Source organism: Pristiophorus japonicus, unplaced genomic scaffold (genome assembly GCF_044704955.1).
Source record: "Pristiophorus japonicus isolate sPriJap1 unplaced genomic scaffold, sPriJap1.hap1 HAP1_SCAFFOLD_1284, whole genome shotgun sequence".
Taxonomy (NCBI): Eukaryota; Metazoa; Chordata; class Chondrichthyes; family Pristiophoridae; genus Pristiophorus; species Pristiophorus japonicus.
In genome coordinates, this window is record NW_027250951.1 from 23,214 (window position 1) to 38,569 (window position 15,356).

Genomic DNA, 15,356 nt, shown 5'->3' on the forward strand with positions numbered 1-15,356 from the left:
GTGGAAGGACTGTAATCTAGAGGGCTAGGAATGGAATTCCTGGACTGAAGTGGAAGGACTGTAATCTAGAGGGCTTGGAATGGAATTCCTGGACTGAAATGGAAGGACTGTAATCTAGAGGGCCTAGGAATGGAATTCCTGGACTGAAGTGGAAGGACTGTAATCTAGAGGGCTTGGAATGGAATTCCTGGACTGAAGTGGAAGGACTGTAATCTAGAGGGCTTGAAATGGAATTCCTGGACTGAAGTGGAAGGACTGTAATCTAGAGGGCTTGGAATGGAATTCCTGGACTGAAGTGGAAGGACTATAATCTAGAGGGCTTGGAATGGAATTCCTGGACTGAAGTGGAAGGACTGTAATCTAGAGGGCTTGGAATGGAATTCCTGGACTGAAGTGGAAGGACTGTAATCTAGAGGGCTTGGAATGGAATTCCTGGATTGAGGCTGGAGTTGTGTCACGTACGCGAGTCCGATTGATCCATTACAGCGACCATCGCTCAGATACTGCCGTTTGGGAACATTTATTGATTGGGAATGTTTTGACCCTGCTGGCCTGGGATCCAATGCATCAGAGAACAAGGTTGCTGCAATCTGACTTTTCATCTTTTATCCCTCCTTTGTTTCTGTCACTTTCGCATCTTTTGTTCTCAATTTTAATTCAAGACAGGAATATAAACTATGTTATCTTTGTCCTCGGTATTTTATAGGTGTATAAAAAATCGCACATTATCTCACTTTTAATTTAAAACTGTGTACAATACGGTGAGCTGGATTAAGTTGCAGTGAAATTTTGTGATGACATTGGTTCAATGAGTCTGTTTGTTCAATGTCTGTGATTAATGTCAGTTACAGTGATGCCTAATGATGTCATCTGGGATTTCCCTCTGCTCAATGTAAGGAGCTCCCTTCAATGTTTCACCTCACACAATCAGCAGGTCTCCTCCAGCACAGATACCAGAAGTGAGTCACAGAAGGGAAGTCATGGTTGTGTCTCTCATCCCACCAGCGCCTCCCATGACTGATGAATTTCTAGCCATGTTTGATAGATGGGCTCTAGAAGGCATGATAAGAAAATTATTGATCGACATACAACATATTTACTATCCTCTACTCGCTGCTTTTGGTGTTCCGAGTAAGTATCTATGTTCAATTATTAAATATATAAATCATGTTTCACTGTAATATCATTCTTGCTCTGTACCAAGGGATAATCAGTTATTAATGGTATTCTATTGCATTTTGTTTATGCACGTGTTGTTGTTTAAAAATAATGGGACATCCTCACTGCTGTTAGTGTATCTGGTACCTCGCTGTTAGTGTATCTCGTACCTCATTGTTAGTGTATCTGGTACCTCACTGTTAGTGTATCTGGTACCTCGCTGTAAGTGTATCTGGTACCTCGCTGTAAGTGTATCTGGTACCTCACTGTTAGTGTATCTGGTACCTCACTGTTAGTGTCCCTGGTACCTCACTGTTAGTGTCCCTGGTACCTCACTGTTAGTGTATCTGGTACCTCACGGTTAGTGTATCTGGTACCTCACGGTTAGTGTATCTGGTACCTCACTGTTAGTGTATTTGGTACCTCACTGTTAGTGTATCTGGTACCTCACGGTTAGTGTATCTGGTACCTCGCTGTTAGTGTATCTGGTACCTCGCTGTTAGTGTATCTGGTACCTCACTGTTAGTGTATCTGGTACCTCACTGTTAGTGTATCTGGTACCTCGCTGTTAGTGTATCTGGTACCTCACTGTTAGTGTATCTGGTACCTCGCTGTTAGTGTATCTGGTACCTCGCTGTTAGTGTATCTGGTACCTCTCTGTTAGTTTATCTGGTACGTCACTGTTAGTGTATCTGGTACCTCACTGTTAGTGTATTTGGTACCTCGCTGTTAGTGTATCTGGTACCTCACTGTTAGTGTATCTGGTACCTCGCTGTTAGTGTATCTGGTACCTCGCTGTTAGTGTATCTGGTACCTCACTGCTAGTGTATCTGGTACCTCACTGTTAGTGTATCTGGTACCTCACTGTTAGTGTATCTGGTACCTCACTGTTAGTGTATCTGGTACCTCACTGTTAGTGTATTTGGTACCTCGCTGTTAGTGTATCTGGTACCTCGCTGTTAGTGTATCTAGTACCTCGCTGTTAGTGTATCTGGTACCTCGCTGTTAGTGTATCTGGTACCTCACTATTAGTGTATCTGGTACCTCACTGTTAGTGTATCTGGTACCTCACTGTTAGTGTATCTGGTACCTCACTGTTAGTGTATCTGGTACCTCACTGTTAGTGTATCTGGTACCTCACTGTTAGTGTATCTAGTACCTCACTGTTAGTGTATCTGGTACCTCACTGTTAGTGTATCTGGTCCCTCACTGTTAGTGTATCTGGTACCTCGCTGTTAGTGTATCTGGTACCTCGCTGTTAGTGTATCTGGTACCTCGCTGTTAGTGTATCTGGTACCTCGCTGTTAGTGCATCTGGTACCTCGCTGTTAGTGTATCTGGTACCTCGCTGTTAGTGTATCTGGTACCTCGCTGTTAGTGTATCTGGTACCTCGCTGTTAGTGTATCTGGTACCTCACTGTTCGTGTATCTGGTACCTCACTGTTAGTGTATCTGGTACCTCGCTGTTAGTGTATCTGGTACCTCACTGTTAGTGTAACTGGTACCTCACTGTTAGTGTATCTGGTACCTCACTGTTAGTGTATCTGGTACCTCGCTGTTAGTGTATCTGGTACCTCACTGTTCGTGTATCTGGTACCTCACTGTTAGTGTATCTGGTACCTCGCTGTTAGTGTATCTGGTACCTCGCTGTTAGTGTATCTGGTACCTCACTGTTCGTGTATCTGGTACCTCACTGTTAGTGTATCTGGTACTTCACTGTTAGTGTATCTGGTACCTCGCTGTTAGTGTATCTGGTACCTCACTGTTAGTGTATCTGGTACCTCACTGTTAGTGTATCTGGTACCTCACTGTTAGTGTATCTGGTACCTCGCTGTTAGTGTATCTGGTACCTCGCTGTTAGTGTATCTGGTACCTCACTGTTAGTGTAACTGGTACCTCACTGTTAGTGTATCTGGTACCTCACTGTTAGTGTATCTGGTACCTCGCTGTTAGTGTATCTGGTACCTCGCTGTTAGTGTATCTGGTACCTCACTGTTACTGTATCTGGTACCTCGCTGTAAGTGTATCTGGTACCTCGCTGTTAATGTATCTGGTACCTCGCTGTTAGTGTATCTGGTACCTCACTGTTAGTGTATCTGGTACCTCGCTGTTAGTGTATCTGGTACCTCGCTGTTAGTGTATATGTTACTTCGCTGTAAGTGTATCTGGTACCTCAGTGTTAGTGTATCTGGTACCTCACTGTTAGTGTATCTGGTACCTCAATGTTAGTGTATCTGGTACCTCCCTGTTAGTGTATCTGGTACCTCACTGTTAGTGTATCTGGTACCTCACTGTTCGTGTATCTGGTACCTCACTGTTAATGTATCTGGTACCTCGCTGTTAATGTATCTGGTACCTCGCTGTTAGTGTATCTGGTACCTCGCTGTTAGTGTATCTGGTACCTCGCTGTTAGTGTATCTGGTACCTCACCGTGCTGTCGGCTATTGATTCTTTAAATGATATTGCTCCATCAAGATTCAAATGTTCTGTATTGAACTCAAGCAAAGATATTGGAAGAGACACTTTATTTCCTGAATTTGAGAATCCTCGCTACACTGCACATTTGTATCAGATCAGAAGCAGGTTTTCTAAGTTTCGGGAACTTGTCACCAAATGACGACAGGTGATTGAACTGAAGCGGTCACTGTGTTTCTCTCTCCTCTGATGCTGCCTGACCTGTTGATTATCTCTCGGATTTTCTATTTTTATTTCAGACGTTCATCATCCACAGTATTTTACTGTTGTGTTCACCGAATGCTCGCCATTTTTACTTACACACAGTGCGAAGAACAAATCCTGACAGATCATACACACCTTCTTAAATCACTGAAATATCTCCTATTTTCTATGTTTCTCCTATTTTCTATGTTTCTATGTTTCGAATCATTCAGTTCCAGCCAGTGCCTCATTTTCCACATTCTCCAGTTCTGCATTACTGCCACTGCTTCTGATGGTTGGAACAGATTTATCCGGGTCATTTTCATTCTCACTAAATGCTCATTCAGTCAGATTTCCAGACATTTATTTGCAATCTTTGTTTTGAGTTTACAATTGACTCTCATGTATGTCTGCCACAGCTCAGTGGGTCTCTCAGTGAGAATCGGAGTAATTCTCTATTGTACCCTGCTTTCATTCAGCATAAAGAATGTCAGCTGATTGTAACTGAAGTATTAATGATCAAACAATCCTTTGATATTTTTCCATCTAATATACGATGCACAAGTTGGAAACCAGCATGTGAAAGAAAACAAGAATAACTCATATCCATTTGTGTTCAGATACTTTACAGAAACATTGGGCAGCACTTTACCTGTGGAATAAGTCGTCCGATTTCGATGCTAAAACAAAGCATTTAGTTGGACATTCCCTGGTCAATGATAACCATTTATTTTATTCAGAGTCCATTCTTTGCCATGTTATTCGGAAATTCTTTCTTTCAATGAGCGACAATTTCAACAAAAAGGTGTAAAGCTCATTGTTCAATACACTTCCTGCAGCCCAGTTATCTTTCTAACTGCTGTACATTTGTATTTAATAACCTAACATCGTCATATTAGCTTCATACATTTTAAGTAGAACCACCTGTAATTATTGCACGCCACAATTGCAGTCGATGTTTATTTCTGTTACACTCACTTTCAGTTCGAATTAGAATCCATATCCTCAGCAGGAGCAAGAATACAATGAGGGTCTCCCTCCCTCTCCCCCTATCACCGCCCCCTCCCACCAACACAGCGGCACAGAAGTGAATCCTCCGCTCTCGGTGCTGACTGATCCCGGGACACGAAGGCTTCCTGAGAGGTTCTTGACCCGTGTGTCCCTGTTACCTTGGGCAGTGTTGTTGCCTGCTGAGCTAAAGGTAGATCTATCATTTAATGTCTCATTGATCAAACATCTGTTCATTTCATGTTGTCTTTATCCCCATTTCATTTATTGATTCCTTATTATTTTTGCAATAAACCCTGCATTCATTTCCTCAGGTACGAGAATTAGATTATATCATTTCATGTCACTAATGATTTGCAGATTGCAGACCGAATCCCATCAATCTTCTGCTCTTGCTCCCAGCCTGATGTTTAATTTAACTGGTTATTTCCTTTCCTCACAGTGAACTTAGTGACGATAATGATCCTGTCCCGGGGAAAGTGTGGACTCTCCAAATGTGTCACTCGTTACCTGGTGGCCATGGCAACAACGGATCTACTGGTCGTGATCCTGGATCTGATACTGAGGCACATTCCGATTCGTTATGAGGAACAGTTTATTTTCGTGTATTCCATCCCCCTGTGTAATATCCACGCCGTCCTGCTCTATGCAGCCACAGACTGTTCTGTCTGGTTCACCATCACTTTCACCTTCGATCGATTTGTGGCCATTTGTTGCCAGAAGCTGAAAACTAAATATTGCACCGAGAGAACGGCGGCTGTGGTTCTGGGAACAGTGACTGTGCTGAGCTGTTTAAAGAACATACCCTGGTATTTTATGTTCACAGGTTGGTATGTGCTTGGTAACAACCCCTGGTTTTGTTACACTAATTATGCATCACTGGGCTGGGCAGTATTCGAACTACTTCATTATATTCTAACCCCGTGTGTCCCATTTATTCTGATCCTGCTGCTCAATGCTCTCACTGTCAGACACATTTTACTGGCCAGCAGAGCTCGCAGGAGACTCCGGGGTCACAGCAGTGGGGAGAGTCCCAGAGACCCCGAGATGGAGAGTCGCAGGAAATCCATGATTTTATTGTTTGTTATCTCGGGGAATTTCATCCTGCTATGGGCAATGTATATGGTGGTTCTTGTGGCAAACCGGCTTGTTTGGATTTCACATCTTGTATTTATACCTGCGTTAGTAACTGAACTGGGTTACATGCTGCAGCAGCTGAGTTGCTGTACAAACACTGGGATTTACGCCGTGACACAGACTAAGTTCCGGGAGCAGTGGAAGAATGTGCTGAAATATCCCTTTGTTGTAATTGTAAAATGCATTAAACGATAAGAAGCAGCAGAGACTTTACAGCCTCAGAACTCAATGCCACCAGATAATGGGGGGGAAATCCCGGTTGGGGGCTTCCTTCGGACAAATGCCTCCGACCGGAGGATATTTTACGTAAACCTTCGATTCCCATCCGAAACCTTCATTCCATGTGTAGCGTTAGGGAAATGGCCTTCCCCATACGTACAGTAAAGCTGGAGTCACATGGGCCTGAAGCACCAATCACGCTGCAGTATTCTCAGTGATAATAATGGCAACTCGCTTTTTCAGAGTTCCCAATATTATCAATGTGAATAAACACCTCAATATTGAAAAGCAACAGAATAAATTAAAAACACATCACATATTTAAAATTAATTGAAATTAAAGTCAATTAAATGTTTTGTTAAAAAAATGTTTTGGAATTTTTTTAACATGTTTCAATAAGGTTTAAAATAAATGATCCTTGGTGGAAAGGGTTTTTACTGTAAAAATATGTATTTAAGTTTATTTTTGATATGTTTTCGAACTCTTACACTGGTAAAAGTAATGTATCGACCTGCTTTTACCTGGTTTAAGAGTTTGAAGGACATTCTCTGGGCATGATTTGGGCAAATGACCCAATCTCACCCACACAAATGGTCTTCTCCCCGGGATTTGGAGAATCCATATGGAGAAATCTTTGACAGATCGGAAAAGCCGGTTTCCGGGGCATGTACACTTGGGCCTGACCTGGTGAGGCCGGAATTTAAGGCCCATTGTGTCCGAGCTACTCTCCCTCATGGTGAATATTATCACACTCACTCACACACTGTCTACACAGGGCTCCCTGGGCGGGGAGTGACAATCTGTCAGGATCCTCTGCAAGGTCAGCAGTGACCTGCAAAAGGATGGCACCCCCTAAAGTACCACCTAAAGTAGCTGGTCTCCCACCTGCACTAAGGTGGCAACATCCGTTGCCTAGACAATGGGGTAGTGTTCCTCAGGACCACTCCCTGCCTCACATATGGATGTTCTCACTCGCGCTCGGCACAGCATATACAGCTCTGGTACCCAGCACAAAGCTGGCGGCAGGATCTATTCCCATTGGCTGGTTGATGTCACTGACCTTCCCCTTCCCAGAAGTGAGGCCAGGTGAGTTACAGCGAGAGTCGAGGTCAGCAGCAGATAGAGGTTTGTTCACCAAAGCAGTGAGTGAGTGGCTAGGGGGAGCCACTCGGCCCGGCCCTGCACCAATCCCCACAACCCAGCATGGTAAGGAGGAGGTCCAACACCAGGTACGATGGCAGCTCCTGTCGGCCAGGCTTTCCATCAGTGCCTGAATCTGACTGCAAGAGACCTACGTCTGTCTTCACTAATCGTTTTCTCTTCACATATCTGTGGAAGCTTTTGCAGTAAATAGGAGCACGATTAGTCCATTGAGCCCCTCGAGCCTGCTCTGCCATGCAAGATCATGGCAGATGGAGGCTTGTAATAAATGCACCGAAAGAATCCTGGGCGATTTTAACCTACATATTGATTGGACAAAGCAAATTGGCCAGCGTAGCCCCGAGGAAGAGTTCATAGAGTGTATCCTGGATGGTTTCCTTGAACAGCATATTGCGGATCCAACCAGCGAGCAGGCTATCTTAGATCTGGTGCAGTGAAATGAATGACCATAACATGGTTCAATTTGAAATTCTGTTGGGCGGTGAGTAAGTTAGTTCTCAAACCAGTGTCCTAAGCTTAAATTATTGAGAAAACAAAGGTATGGGGGCAGAGTTGGCTAAAGTGGACTGGGAAAATAGATTAAAGTACGGGACGGTTGATGATCAGTGGCAGACATTTAAGGAGATATTTCTTAACTCGCAACTAAAATATATCCCAATGAGATGGAAAGACTGTAAGAGAACGGATAACCGTCCGTGCCTAACTGAGGAAATAAGGGTCGGCATCACATTGAAAACAAGGGCCTGCAATGGGCCAAGATCAGTGGGAGACCAGAGGATTGGGAAACGTTTAAAAGCCAGCAAAGAACAAATACAAAATTGACAAAGAGAGGGAAGATAGAGTATGAAAGGAAACAAGCACGAAATATAAAAACACAGTAAGAGTTTCTACAGGTACATAACAAGGAAAACAGTGGCTAAAGTAAATGTTCCTCCCCTGGAGGATGAGACTGGGGAATGGTCGAGACATTGAACAAATATATTGTATCCGTCTTCACTGTAGAAGCCACTGAAACACCCCAATAGTGGATAAGCAAGGGGCTGTAGGGAGGTTGGAACTTCATACAATCACTATCGCTAATGAAGTAGTACTCAGTAAAATAATGGGACTAAAGGCGTACAAGTCCCCTGTGTCATGTATTTAACCATCTTGTAATGATTTGGTCATGTAACTGTAACTCATGCACACTGTACCTGTACCCTAGAAATGCACACCCTGACCACAGGGGGTCAACTTGCGGGAGACACTCCTCACCTGGGTTTCCAGGTATAAAAGGGCAGGTCCCACCCAGGGTCAGTACTCCTTAGTCCTGCCAATAAAGGTGAAGGTCACAGAGTGACCGTGTCTGATATATCCATGCCTCGTGTGAGTTTGTAGTAAGGTGCAGAGACACTACATTTGGGGACGAGAAACGGGAATCACCGAACCACGAGGATGGCCACCGGTGGCACAGAGGAACGTTACTGTGTGGGTGAGGACTGGGATGACTTTGTTGAAAGACTCCAGCAGAGCTTTGTCACAAAGGACTGGCTGGAAGAGACAGCGGCTGACAAGCGGAGGGTGCATCTACTGACCAGCTGTGGTCCACAGACGTATGCATCTACTGACCAGCTGTGGTCCACAGACGTATGCATCTACTGACCAGCTGTGGTCCACAGACGTATGCATCTACTGACCAGCTGTGGTTCACAGACGTATGCATCTACTGACCAGCTGTGGTCCACAGACGTATGCATCTACTGACCAGCTGTGGTCCACAGACGTATGCACCTACTGACCAGCTGTGGTCCACAGACGTATGCATCTACTGACCAGCTGTGGTCCACAGACGTATGCATCTACTGACCAGCTGTGGTCCACAGACGTATGCATCTACTGACCAGCTGTGGTCCACAGACATATGCATCTACTGACCAGCTGTGGTCCACAGACGTATGCATCTACTGACCAGCTGTGGTCCACAGACGTATGCACCTACTGACCAGCTGTGGACCACAGACGTATGCGCTGATGAAAGACCTGCTCGCACCCCAAAAGCCGGCGGACAAGTCTTTTGAAGAGCTCAGCCAACTGATCAGTGAGCATCTCAAGCCGGCAAGTAGTGTACACATGGCCTACACCGGTTCTACTCTCACCGGCACCGGGAGGGACAAAACATCTCGGACTTCGTGGCGGACCTGCAGTTCTTGGCCAGTTTCTGTAAGTTCTCTGATGCCTGCAGGGGGAGATATTAAGGGACTTTTGCCATCGAGGGCATTAATCATGCCAGCATTTCCAGGAAGCTCATAGAGACCAAGGACTTGACTTTAGAAGGGGCGGCGTTGAAAGCTCAGACCTTTATGGCAGGGGAAGAGGAGACCAAGCAAATTTACGCACGCAACCCTGGTCCCAACGTGGCGATGGACCAGGGAGTTAACATGGTGAAAACTGCTCGGGACCCCGCAGGCAGGCAAGGGCATTTCGAAACCACCCAGGCAGCAACAGGCTCTAGGGTGGGCCTGCAACAAGGACAATGGAGAGGGGATTGGCAATTCACGCCATCTCGAGGAACAATGCGTCCCGCGATAGGACCATTAACACCCACCATCAGAGTGCTTAGAAACTGCCAAATGGGCAATCAGAGGGGAATGCTGGGTAATAGTCCCTTTGTTAACCGCAATCTCAATCTCAGCTCATGCTGGAGATGTGGGGGGTAGACACACTGCAAGAAGCTGCAGGTTCCAGCAATATACCTGTAGGATTTGTAATATCAGTGGACACTTGGCCAGGATGTGCAAAAAGGCAGTAGCGAGGCTAATCTGCGAGACAGAGGAACCAGACGAGGGATCTGCAATGCAGGATGATGCCTGGGGTAAAGCCATGGATGCTGAAGTTCAGCGGGTTCACGTGGCTGACGTCCACAGCTCATACACTAAACGTCACCCATGGTGATGCAAGTCTTACTGAATGGCATCCCGGTGCACATGGAGCTGGATACGGGAGTGAGCCAGTCACTCATGAGTGCCCAACAATTTAAGAGACTATGGCCACACAGAGCTAGCAGGCCCAAACTGGAACACATTGAGACGCAGCTACGGACTTACACCAAAGAGATTATCCGAGTGCTGGGCAGTGCAAACTTGGTGGTAACACATAATGGATCACAGAACCGGCTGCCACTCTGGGTCGTCCCGGGAAATGGCCCCGCGCTTTTGGGGAGGAGTTGGTTAGCTGGGATGAAATGGAAATGGGGGGATGTGCACGCCATTTCATCCATGGAGCGATGTTCATGCTCACAGGTCCTGCAAAAATTCAGGTCACTGTTTCAACCCGGTGTCGGAACGTTCAAGGGCACTAAAGTAGTGATACACATCACTCCGGACACCAGACCAGTGCACCACAAGGCCAGAGCGGTGCCGTATGTGATGCATAAAAATATTGATTGTGAATTGGACAGGCTGCTCAGAGAGGGCATAATTTCGGCCGTTGAATTCAGCGACTGGGCCAGTCCCATCGTTCCTGTGTTTAAAGCAGACGGCTCGGTCAGGATTTGTGGCGACTACAAGGCCACCATCAACCGAGTGTCGCTGCAAGACCAATACCCGCTCCCGAGAGCGGAGGACCTTTTTGCCACGCTGGCAGGTGGTAAGCTGTTCACGAAGCTGGACCTCACTTTGGCCGACATGACTCAGGAACAGACTGAAGAATCCAAGCTTCTGACCATCACGACACACAAGGGATTATTTATCTACAACAGGTGTCCGTTTGTCATTCGTTCGGCAGCAGCTATCTTTCAGAGAAACATGGAAAGTTTGCTCAAGTCCATCCCAGGAACGATTGTGTTCCAAGACGACATTCCCATAACGGGTCGAGACACCGAGGAACACCTCCACAACCTGGAGGAGATGCTAAGCCGATTGGACCGGGTAGGCTTGCGGCTGAAAAAGGCCAAGTGTGTGTTTTTGACCCCAGAGGTCGAGTTTTTGGGCAGGAGGGTTGCTGTACATGGGATCAGGCCCACTGAATCAAAAACTGAGGTGATTCACCGGGCACCCAGGCCTGGAAACACGTCGGAGCTGTGATCATTCCTGGGACTTTTGAACTATTTCGGGAACTTTCTGCCGAACTGAAGCACATTGTTGGAGCCGTTACACATGTTCCTGTGTAAAGGTTGTGAATGGTTTTGTGGGGACTGTCAAGAACGGGCTTTCAATAAGGCGAGGAACTGCTGTGTTCCAACAAACTGTTGACTTTGTATGACGCCTGTAAAAAACTGGTTTTAACATGCGATGCGTCATCCTACGGGGTTGGGTGTGTGTTGCAGGGTAACGATGACGGCCAACTCCAACCAGTGGCTTACACCTCCAGGTCGCTCTCCCAGGCAGAGCGTGGATACGGCGCAGTCGAGAAGGAGGCACTCGCGTGTGTGTACGGTGTGAAAAAGATGCACCAGTACCTCTTCGCTAGACGGTTCGAGCTAGAGACGGACCACAAGCCGTTAACATCCCTGTTGTCCGACAGCAAGGCTGTCAATGCTAATGCATCAGCTCACATACAGCGCTGGGCCCTCACACTGGCTACGTATGACTACACCATACGGCACCGGCCAGGCACCGAAAACTGCGCTGACGCACTCAGCAGGCTCCCACTGGCCACCACCGAGGGGGCGTCAGAGCAGAGCGCTGAGATGGTCATGGCCGTTGAGGCTTTTGACACTGCGGGCTCCCCCATCACAGCCCACCAGATCAAACTCTGGACCAACAGGGACCCCCTCCTATCCATGATAAAGAAATGTGTCCTGACTGGGGATTGGGCGCCCGCACATGGGGCGTGCCCCGAAGAGGTCAGACCGTTTCAGAGACGGATGGATGAACTCTCCATCCAAGCCAACTGCCTGTTATGGGGCAGCCGGGTATTTATGCCCCAGAAAGGAAGGGAAGCGTTCATCAGGGAACTCCACAGCGAGCACCCTGGCATCGTGTTAATGAAGGCCATTGCCCGGTCACATGTATGGTGGCCGGAGATTGACTCAGACCTGGAACACTGGGTTCGCAGGTGCACGACGTGTGCCCAGCTGGGCAATGCCCCCAGGGAGGCCCCACTCAGCCCGTGGCCCTGGCCCACCAGCCCATGGTCACGTATTCACGTAGACTACGCGGGCCCGTTCATGGGGAAAATGTTCCTGATCGTTGTCGATGCTTACTCGAAGTGGATTGAGTACATCATATTAAACTCGTGCACGACATCCACCACCGTGGAGAGTCTGCGTACGGTTTTCGCGACCCAGGGCTTGCCGGATATCCTGGTCAGCGATAATGGCCCGTGTTTCACCAGCCATGAATTCCAGGAGTTTATGTCGGGCAATGGGATCAAGCACGTCTGGACAGCGCCGTTCAAGCCGGCCTCCAATGGTCAGGCGGAACGGGTGGTCCAAGTCATAAAGCAGGGCATGCTACGTATCCAGGGTCCCTCCCTTCAGTACCGCCTATCGCGCCTCCTGCTGGTCTACAGGTCCCTCCCGCACTCGCTCACGGGAGTCCCGCCAGCGGAACTCCTCATGAAACGCACGCTCAAGACGCAGCTGTCCCTCATTCACCCAGACCTGGCAGACATTGTTGAGGGCAAGCACCAGTCCCAAACCGATCTCCATGATCGAGGCTCAAGGGGGAGGTGTATAGAAATAGAGGACCCGGTATTTGTTCTTAACCATGCTTTGGGACCCAAGTGGCTTGAGGGCAGCGTAATTGGCAAAGAAGGAAACAGGGTCATGGTGGTCAGACTAAACAATGGGCAGATATGCCGCAAACACTTGGACCAAGTAAAGACAAGGTTCAGTGCAGACACGGAGGAACCTGAAGAAGAGCATGATGGGATAGCACCCACACCACTGCCAGCGCACGAACAACAAAGACAGCCCTCAGCATGCACAGTCCCTGTGGCCAGCCAGGACAGGCCGGAATCACCTCAAGTGACAGAGACACGTGCTGAGGCTCAGCCACCAGAGCCACAACTGCAGCGCTCCACGAGAGAGCGACGACCACCCGATAGACTTAACCTCTGAAACTAAAAGTCTCAAGGGGGGAGGTGATGTCATGTATTTCACCATCTTGCAATGACATAGTCATGTAACTGTAACTCATGCACCCTGTACCTGTACCCTAGAAATGCACACACTGACCACAGGGGGGTGAACTTGTGGGAGACACTCCTCACCTGGGATTCCAGGTATAAAAGGGGAGGTCCCACCCAGGGTCAGCACTCCTTGGTCCTGGGAATAAAGTGAAGGTCACAGAGTGACCGTGTCTGCAGTACATGCCTTGTGTGAGTTTGTAGTAAGGTGCAGGGACACCACATCTCGCTCCCCGTCTCTCTCTCTCTCTCTCCCCCAGTCTCTCTCTCTCTCCCCCAGTCTCTCTCTCTCTCTCCCACTGTCTCCCCCCAACCCCCTTCTCTCCACCTGTCTCACTCTCCCCTAGTCTCTCTCTCTCTCTCTCTCCCCTGTCTCCCTCTCTTCCCCGCTGTCTCTCTCTCACTCTCTCTCTCCCCCGCTGTCTCTCTCTCTCCCCCGCTGTCTTTTTCTCTCTCTCTCTCTCCGACCCTCTCTCTCTCACTGTGTCCCGCCCCCTTCCCCCGTCTCTCTCTCTCTCTCTCTCTCTCCCCCTGTTTCTCTCTCTCTCTATCCCCCTGTCTATCTCTCTCTATCTATCTCTCCCAGTCTCTCTCTCTCTCTCTCCCAGTCTCTCTCTCTCTCTCTTTCCCCCCAGTCTCTCTCTCTTTCTCTCTCACTCCTCTTGTCTCTCTCTCTCTCCCTCTCTCTCTCTCTCCCCCTGTCTCTCTCTCTCTCTCCTCCTGTCTCTCTCACCCTGGCTCTCTCTCTCTCTCTCTCTCCCCTTGTCTCTCTCTCTGCCCCCCCCCGCCCCTGTATCTCCCCCCCTATCTCTCTCCCCCTGTCTCCCTCTCTCCTCTAGTCTCTCTCAATCTCTCTCTCCCCGTCTCTCCCCATGCCGTCTCTCCCCCCATCGCTCCTCCTGTCTCTACCCCTGTCTCTCCCCCTCAGTCTCTCTCTCTCTTGCTCCCTCCCCCAGCCTCTCTCTCTCTCTCTCTCTCCCTGTCTCTCCCCCGTCATTCTCTCTCTCTCTCCCCCGTCTTTCTCTCTCTTTCTCCCCCAGTATCTCTCTCTCTCTCCCCCTGCTCTCTCTCTCTCCCCCAGTCTCACTCTCTCTCTCTCCCCCTGTCTCTATCTCTCTCTCCCCCGTCTTTCTCTCTCTCCCCCAGTGTCTCTCTCTCTCTCCCCTGCTCTCTCTCTCTCCCTCCCCCAGCCTCACTCTCTCTCTCTCCCCTGTCTCTCTCTCTCCCCCTGCTCTCTCTCTCTCTCTCCCCCAGTCTCACTCTCTCTCTCCCCCAGTCTCACTCTCTCTCTCCCACTGTCTCCTCCAACCCCCTTCTCTCCACCTGTCTCACTCTCCCCCAGTCTCTCTCTCTCTCTCCACTGTCTCCCTCTCTCCCCCGCTGTCTCTCTCTCACTCTCTCTCTCCCCCGCTGTCTCTCTCTCTCCCCCGCTGTCTTTTTCTCTCTCTCTCTCTCCGACCCTCTCTCTCCCACTCTGTCCTTCCCCCCTCCCCCGTCTCTCTCTCTCTCTCTCTCTCTCTCTCTCCCCCAGTCTCACTCTCTCTCTCTCCCCCAGTCTCTCTCTCTCTCCCACTGTCTCCCCTCAACCCCCTTCTCTCCACCTGTCTTACTCTCCCCCAGTCTCTCTCCCTCTCTCTCCCCTATCTCCCTCTCTCCCCCGCTGTCTCTCTCTCACTCTCTCTCTCCCCCGCTGTCTCTCTCTCTCCCCCGCTGTCTTTTTCTCTCTCTCTCTCTCCGACCCTCTCTCTCCCACTGTGTCCCTCCCCCCTCCCCCGTCTCTCTCTCTCTCTCTCTCTCTCTCTCTCTCCCCCTGTCTCTCTCTCTCTATCCCCCCCGTCTCTCACTCTTTCTCTCTCACTCCCCTTGTCTCTCTCTCTCCCTCTCTCTCTCTCCCCCTGTCTCTCTCTC

The 15,356-nt window shown here is 48.7% G+C and overlaps 1 protein-coding gene across 1 annotated transcript; it reads left to right on the forward strand.

Annotated features, from left to right (window-relative positions):
- Window positions 1-1,057: 1,057 nt before the first annotated feature.
- On the forward strand, window positions 1,058-6,141 carry LOC139242271 (probable G-protein coupled receptor 139; the record flags this gene model as incomplete). The annotated part of the gene is made up of 2 exons (XM_070870300.1): window positions 1,058-1,131; window positions 5,266-6,141. Coding segments are annotated over exons 1-2 (946 nt in total), but the record flags the coding sequence as incomplete, so codon positions are not given.
- Window positions 6,142-15,356: the final 9,215 nt, after the last annotated feature.